General features: G+C 39.6%; 1 protein-coding gene across 4 annotated transcripts in view; it reads right to left on the reverse strand.

Annotated features, from left to right (window-relative positions):
• The window catches only part of LOC123865549 (transmembrane protein KIAA1109), a 42,691-nt gene extending 34,916 nt beyond the window's left edge, over positions 1–7,775 (reverse strand). For all 4 annotated transcript variants that reach the window (XR_006795995.1, XM_045906659.1, XM_045906651.1 and 1 more), the window contains exons 1-4: positions 7,608–7,775; positions 6,205–6,428; positions 5,802–5,945; positions 53–5,179 (exon numbers count right to left, since the gene is read on the reverse strand). Coding sequence is in view for 3 of the 4 variants with exons in the window: in XM_045906659.1 (XP_045762615.1) it covers positions 53–5,179; positions 5,802–5,945; positions 6,205–6,428; positions 7,608–7,609 (5,497 nt within the window). In the remaining variant the exon portion in view is untranslated. The remainder of the gene's footprint in view (positions 1–52; positions 5,180–5,801; positions 5,946–6,204; positions 6,429–7,607) is intronic.
• Between the last annotated feature and the right edge of the window lie 245 nt (positions 7,776–8,020).

Genomic DNA, 8,020 nt, shown 5'->3' on the forward strand with positions numbered 1-8,020 from the left:
AACTACATGGAATAAATTAAAAATCAGTGGAATTAAACAATTTATTACTCACCGATATTAAGGGTAATCGTGGTATCTTCACACTGTTGCTGCGATGTCTCAATGTATACAGGCTCTCCTTTCTCGGGTCCTCTCTTCCGACCAGATGACTGTGTCGATATCAGTGCGCGCGGTCCCTTCATGATACCAAATGACTTCTTGCTACCCAAAGCTCGCAAAGTTGGTCGGTAATAAAGCTGCACTGACTCCAAAGTCTTCTTCGAACTTGCGTATTTGGCTACAATGTTTTCTACCGACACGCCGAATAAAGACACACAAGTCAAATCCTGGATATTGTCAAGAGCAGAAAAGGATATCATGTCTTCGACGACAGATGATTGAATGAAGATTATATTAACTTTAGGAACGGTTACAGTCGCTTGTAACTGATCACAGATTGTCTCTTCGTAGACATTCGAATGTGGTATTGTTGCAAGCTTGCATTTATCATCTTTTTCCATAATAATACTCGTCTCACTCCGCGCTTGCATCTGTGGCAGCCAATTGAGTACGTATTGCTTCTGTTTCAGGATATTGGAAGACTCGACAGAAGATATACACAGTAAGCGTAAATGGTTAATCACAGTTATTGGATGAATATTGGCTAAAACTGGGGTTAGAGACTCTACAAACTTTTGAGTACTCTCTAGCACTAACGGTGTCAACATGACGTCGATTTCACCACGCAATTTGACAAAGAGACCATTTTTACTGTCACTGGTAGTCGTTACTGTAGATGCAGTACTTTTATCCGTTGTGTTTTCTTGGTTGTCTTGCACATTCTGCTGCAAGTCCCACCATGCTTGCGGATAAGGATGCGCTTTTATTTGAGAGTTAAAATGCGGCGTCAAATTCGAGAATGGTCCATGTTGGTTTTGACTTTGGCCATCCTTTCTAGCTATCAATTTTAATGTGTGCACTTTGCCCACAGGTTCGAAGTTCGGCAGGTACTTTTGCCCGACGTATACCAGAGAACCATCTTCAGCCCTTCTAAATAATGGTAGCGTGAACACATCACTACCACTGGGTAAAGAGCAGGTTGCCCAGTTACAGCATTTGTATTGCGGCAAGTTATTCATATAACTGGACATAAGTAATGGCGAATCAACTATTGGCTTATTGGTTTGCATATGGAGATTTACAAGCGTCATGTCTTCTTGGGAAGAAATTGCAGAAATAAACGAATTCGATGAAACTGAGCCACTTTCTGAGTCTGGTTGAACTCCTGCACTCAAGTTGCTTATCGTATCAGGTTGCTTATCGAGCTCCGATCTTGGCGCAATATTCAACCACTTTTCGTTGGTAGCATCAGCTATCGCATATGCGGCTTTGTCTTTTTTACTGTGTCGTCTACCGAAGGAATGTTTTAAACTTGACGACCGACTTGGAAACATATCTTCATCGGCTGAGAAGAATGCCTCAGAGTGGTTTTCGCTTGTGATGGACATGGTTCGTTGTACTTCTTGCATCACGGTGTCTTCATGCGGATGCTGAGAGTTGAGCGAGTAGTGAGACTCTGACACCGCTACGCTCCTTGGAGGCATTCTGGGAACTACAAATTGGTCGTTCTCAGACGGAATCTGCTTTTTAACTGTAACAGCACCATCTTTAATCCCACAACTGAGAGTCAATTTTGAATCCGAAACGCTGCTTTCCATTTGAGGTACATTCAGTACTGTTTTATTCAGTTTTGAGTCACTGTCTATTTTAGAACTTCCGAGAGGAACAGACGAATCTACTAAACGCGCATATGGGACGTCGCTTTTAGTGCTCGATACTAAAGCGTTGTTACTCCCTTTGCCTACACTCGTGTATGAAAATCTACGAGTGAGACTTCTCCTGTCGGCACTTTGTGGCGACTTGCTGAGATTTTGTGGCAGTGGTGAAGGGATCAGGGTAGAAACATTCATGGGCTGAAGACAGACGTTCAAGCTGTTGTAGGGTGGAGTGTGAAACACAAGCTGTCCTTGGTGCAACAAACTTTGTCCATAACCATATTCTCCAGGAGTAGTTTCTATAACATTAAATATAGCAATGTTAAGCCCTTCGTGCAGATCAGATGGACTCGGCTTCAAAAAGTTTGCACCGTTTCTATTGGAACCGAAAAACGCACAACCACCAGTGCACCCGCATTGAGTTCCCTTCCCTTCACTCGCCCATAGGAACCACAATCTTTTAAATTTCTCATCATGTAACTTCAAAAATTTCTGTTGCACCAGGTGCATGTTTTTTGGACTCTGTGGTAATGACGACGCTGCCTCTATCAGTAAAGGGCCTAAAGACATTGAGCCCACACCGACCCAGTTATCGTTATCTGGCACTTTGTTCTGACTTCCGTTGCTACCACTGGAATGATGATGAGTATTTGCTTGCATGTTCGTTTGAGTAAAGAGAGCGAGTTTAATGTTTGGCAATAATCCTGTAATGCCAGTTCCGAAGCCCGATCCGTGGAGATTACAAAACGATAATCTAATAGGAGATATCCACGACTGGAGAGTTGTATTTGTGTCGGCAATATACAGGTCGATGAGATCAATCGCCACTCGGATCATACGGTATTTGATTTCGTTGGATGTCGGGCAGCGATATTTGAGTGTGAGATCAGTTTCGGGGCAGAGAACATTGTTCAAGCCGTGATGGCACTGCCTCGCTGTCTTCGGAGCCGTCAGTTCGTTTTCATTATCACAGATGAGCAGTAAAAATGTTTCGAGTGATGAAATTATCTGATATAGCTGTGGTAGAGTTAACCGCCCGGTCAATTGACCTAACTGAAGTTCCATCATCCAAGCATACTCGACTGTGTCTTCTTCCACAGATCTGTTTGTATCGCTGAAGAAACCATTTCCTCTCAATTGGAATGACGAAAGCATTAAATGACCATTTTGTAAGGCATTTGAGTTATTGCTGCCGTTCGATCCCGAGCGCGATGGACTGTTGGACGATACTAGAATCGATGGACTCAGGAGGAGCTGTAGTTTCGTCTCCCGAAAGCTCTTGTCCATTTCAAAACCGAATCTCTCAATCAATATGACAGGGCAAGGTGGTTCATTTTCGCTACAATTTTTCACGAGATGAGCCTGAATGTCGTGAATTATTATTGACACTGTAACGTCTAAAGGGCGGACGCGTCGCGGATCGAAAGGGCCTTTACTCGAATCGCTGTTTTCGTCTATTGTAATTTCAGTGTGTTGATTGATGCTACTTCGATCGTTCAGCTTTGTGGGGTTTTCACTGGACCAGAAATATGTCTCCATGCTTGGAGCTTTCTGCATATCGGTGAATATCTGATCTTCACCAAAGATATTTTCCAACAAGTTCAAAAAGCTTGTGATGATGGTTCCGTATGCGAGAAGTATTGAGGGTCCCACTTCTAGTTCCACGCTCACTTTATCTGGAGCGAGAGTCGTACGATCAAAATTATTTCCGTCAATGGCCCAATTGATTTGAGGCTGTTTCCTCATTCGCGGTATCCTAATGGGTGATAATAGGATTTCCTCCTTTTCTGGGGTTGTGATGTCTGCTTGCGGCTCTGGGCCCAGAGGCGGGATAGGATGGTAATTGTATCGGACGCTCAAAGCCACAATAGGAACAGACCAACAGTCTACCCAACCTTGAGTTTTCACACATTTTCTACGCCACTTCGAGGCCTTCAATCGACATGGAATAAGTTTCATATTTTTATCGATAGATAACAAAAGCAGTCTCGAAGTATTCACCTCGGGTAAATATAGACTCATATCTACCGCTTCGCCTTGTACCCAGATCTTCAGAGGTATAACATCAGGCAAAAAGTCAACAAATGGCAAATCAAAGGACACATCCAGCAAATCCCCGCAAAACGCTACGTGGTTATTTTCTTGATTGGTTGAGCTGCAATCAACCCAATTGTATTGATTGCTCAGTGTTACTACTTCGCATTCCTTTAGAAGTAGTGATATTTTCCATGTGTATGGAACAAAATGGAGTATATCTGGGCGTGCTTTGCTCGACCAGTCATTAGTGAGATCTTGGAAAAAGTCTATATGTGTGTATACAAAATGCGCAGTGGCCTTACATCCAGTCAAAGACAACTGCCAACACTGATGGTGATTCCATACAAGTGGATAGTGGCATTTGACTGTGTACTCCAGGGTTTCACTTTCAGCCAAGCTTCTGTATTGAAGACTAGTAGTTGCTTCTAAATGGAGTAGCTGTCCAGTGATTTTCGTTGTGTATCCATCTTGCAAGACGATCCAGGGTAATGTTACTTCTAGATATGACCCAGCCCCAATGTTTATGTGGACTGCGTTAGTTTCTTTGTTTTTCGTAAATAAGATATCTATCGTTGCTTCATTTAAAGTCGATAATCGAATATCGAAAGACTGCATCTGCCTTCTGTCTCCCGGTTTAGGCTGGGGGGTGACCTCTAAACTTTTGTAGTTTGGGGGAAAAAAGAACCTAAACAAGTGATCTCTCTGTCTATCAGCCCACGGTCCGTAACTGAAATCTGTTCCTTTCCCGCATTTAATATCTAACCCCCATATTGGTGGTGCTGATTCAACTATATCCCCATTAGCTAGTTGTAGTAAAACAGGTTGTTCTGGAACCAAGCCAGGTTCATCCATGTAGAAATAGACTTCGATATAATTTGAGCTCATAACGACGAAACCTTCTCCCATATACCGTGGTGGTTCATCGACCATTGCTGTATAGTTTGGACTTGGTGCTAACATGACTTTGCAGTTTTCTGCTTTGGCTTTTACGAAGTGCATGAGATGGTCTAAGCTGGACGCTGGGGGTTTTGTGCTGTACATTAGGTGAGCTTCTTCTACGCTTACTGAAAACGTTGTGGGGACTAGTCGGTTACCGAATACAACTCGGCCTGTGCATATATCGATTTTTATGACGGGTATGAGGTCTCGCCAGGTCCGTGCCATCGCGGCTTCGGACCTGACCGTGTCTTGTGCCCGTCTTCGTTTCTCGTTCGCGTCGTTCATGGCCTTATCGCGGTCGGTTGAGTCATCGTCGTCGTGTTGCTGTTTGATGACAGGGTCAAGCCCGAATGTTTTCTCGAGTTCCGCGTATAGATCGCAGCGGTTATAAAAGTGTAATTCGAACCCATTTAGCATTATCGAGAGACGCGTGTCTGAGTGGGATAAGTCTGAAACAAGTACATGTCCCGTAAAAATAGTTTGTCAATAAGAACTAGGTACTTTATTTTACTAAGCACATTAGTCCATAACATGGCAAAACCAAATGTATAATGCATGAATTTTTAGAACACACTCACCATATTTGCTCTTTGTGTCAAAAGTATGGTATTTTATCTTTATAGATTAAGGACTAAAATCGTACTTTTGACATGACAGTTGGCACAGAGTAAATATGTCAAGTGCGGTTGCAAAATATATGCACTTTTTTATAGAAAACTGTGATGATGAATCTCCATTAAGCTTATATCTACACAAAAACTTACTGATTTAGTTAAATTTTGTAATGCTTTCACTTTTTGACAAGTCGCCACATAGTGACAGGATTAAAAAATTTAACCAACTTAGTTTAACTGTCCCTGTGCAAGTGGGGATAAATCTTTTAGATTTTTAGATGACTGAAAACTAGCTTTAACCTTTTCACAAATCAGAAACAAAACACAGATATCTTTTCTGGCTATGTATGAGGCTACTCCATTGTTCAGATAAGCTCTGAACAATGTACAATGATATTTCCATACATTTGTTTTTGCCTCCTTTGATACTTAAGTCCTGTGGTTAGTCTTCACTTACCTTCTGAGACATCTTTGGGTACATAAGAACGCCACCACCGGAATATGAGGTAGCCATCTTGAATGCGTAGTGTGTAGTCGTAGTTTATGTAGACTATATCACAGAACATTATCTTACCAGACAGAGCATTCAGAGTAAATGAACCTGGAAAAAATGTTCCTACATTTGCACACAATACAATACAATACTATAAAGGAATATGGAGCAACATCTTTTTTGATAACAACTTAAACTTTTTTTTATTATTTGTATCATAAGTATATGGTTCAAATTTGTGTAATAAAAATCAAGACACAGTAAATTAATAATGAAAATTTTATAGACTTATAGTCAAATACCTATCAGTTAAATTATTGTAAAAGCTGTTTGTATTTTTTCGAAAAAAACTTTTGGAGTATCATACCTATTTTAAAATTTTCATCTTGGAAGTAAAACTTGTTGATGAGCCTGGTGAGTATGTACCCCAGGACTCGGCTGTTGTAGTATGTGATGTACACCACCCACAGCATGGCTGACACCAGGGACACCAGGAGCAGGGCAAAGTTGCGGTCCATGGTGATCTCCGCAAAGTCTATGGATGAGGAGTTCCATCTCTCTGCCACCGGATCCAGGGATCCGGTGTAGTTCCTAAAAGTCATTTTAAAAGCTTTTAAAAACCTGACTACGGGTCGCACTGCTGTCACATATGTCATTGAAACTAATATTATAAAATTCCAGCATTCTGAACCAGTGGTAAATTATTTTGACGATTCAAAAGCAATTGTAAAAGTTTATTTGAATAAAAATATATTCTACTAGCTTATCCCCACAAATTCATCCACAACCTGACTACACAAATTTCAACCCTCATTTTACCCCCCTAGGGGTTGAATTTTCGAAAATTGTTTCTTAGGCAATGTCTATGTCATAAAAGCTATCTGCATGCCAAATTTCAGCCCAACCTGTCTATTAGTTTGAACTGTGAGTTGATAAATTAGTCAGTCAGCTTTCATTCATTTCACTTTTGCTATTTAGCTCATCATCATACACATTCAATAAAAAACTTAGCTTCAAAATTATTGCCAGTGCTTAAGCAGTTTACTTATAATTCAAATCCCAATTGAATGCTATGAGTTTTGAGACAAAACATCAAAAAGAATACCCATCTAAGAATGAGTTGGGTTTTCAAGTCCTATAATCTTTGAATACTGTGTCGCTTTAGTGATTATGCTGATGTATATCTATAGCTACTTTATTACCTAACAATAATGTAAAATATGTTTCAAAGAGCTCGTAAAAAAAATGGAAAAATAATGAATAAGTATGCATAGCAGCCTATTAATTTGTGGTAAATTAGTAGACTGATGTTTTACACATGATAATTAATAATTATATATTTATAATAATTAATATATTTTTCCTGTAATGAATACAGTGTGTGGTAGATACATGGACTTAAGTAGATACAGAATTTCTTCGCACTTCCTTCTTCTTCACTTCAAAATATGAAATGACGTTTTTCTCCACTTTTTGTTAAAAACTAAGGGGTGTTTGCCAATCATAATTGAACTAAATAGTGGAGATAACGAGTAATGACCATACCTACTACTACTATACACTCTAGGTAGGTACCTAGATATTACTATTTTTTATTCCTAACTGGGTGGGGAGGTCAGAAGGCAAATACTCCATCGACATAATGTAGAATAGGAACCAGACTCTGCTTAAACACCGGGGATTTGCCAGGACGACGAATAATACACTCCTTTATGTGTCATCCTTGATATAAACACAAAAAAACGCAATAACACAATAACACTGCCTTACATTGTGAGGGCTTCAATCACTGGCACAGTTCACATTTTTATTGAATATACACATAGATCGTAACTAAATCGGACCCAGCTAACATTTTCTATGATATAAATGACTAAGTTCTATCAATAATCAATTTATTTTCGATAAGTATTTCGCTTCCATTGCTTCGTTTTTGACTTTGACAGATTACTGCTTTGTATTTTGACAATGACGTTCCGTTACATGACCATTTTAGATTTGAAAATAAATATGTTAAATAAAAAAATATATGAAAATACATGTTAAACAATTTAATAAATGTTTGAGAAATAAATTTAAATTTATTATTAAAATTGTAATAATAATTCAAATATAAGAATCATTTGTGACACTTGTAGTATGTGTTATCCTACAACCTAAAACTGTAATAAAACCTTAATCTG

This window comes from Maniola jurtina, chromosome 1, assembly GCF_905333055.1.
Source record: "Maniola jurtina chromosome 1, ilManJurt1.1, whole genome shotgun sequence".
NCBI lineage: Eukaryota > Metazoa > Arthropoda > Insecta > Lepidoptera > Nymphalidae > Maniola > Maniola jurtina.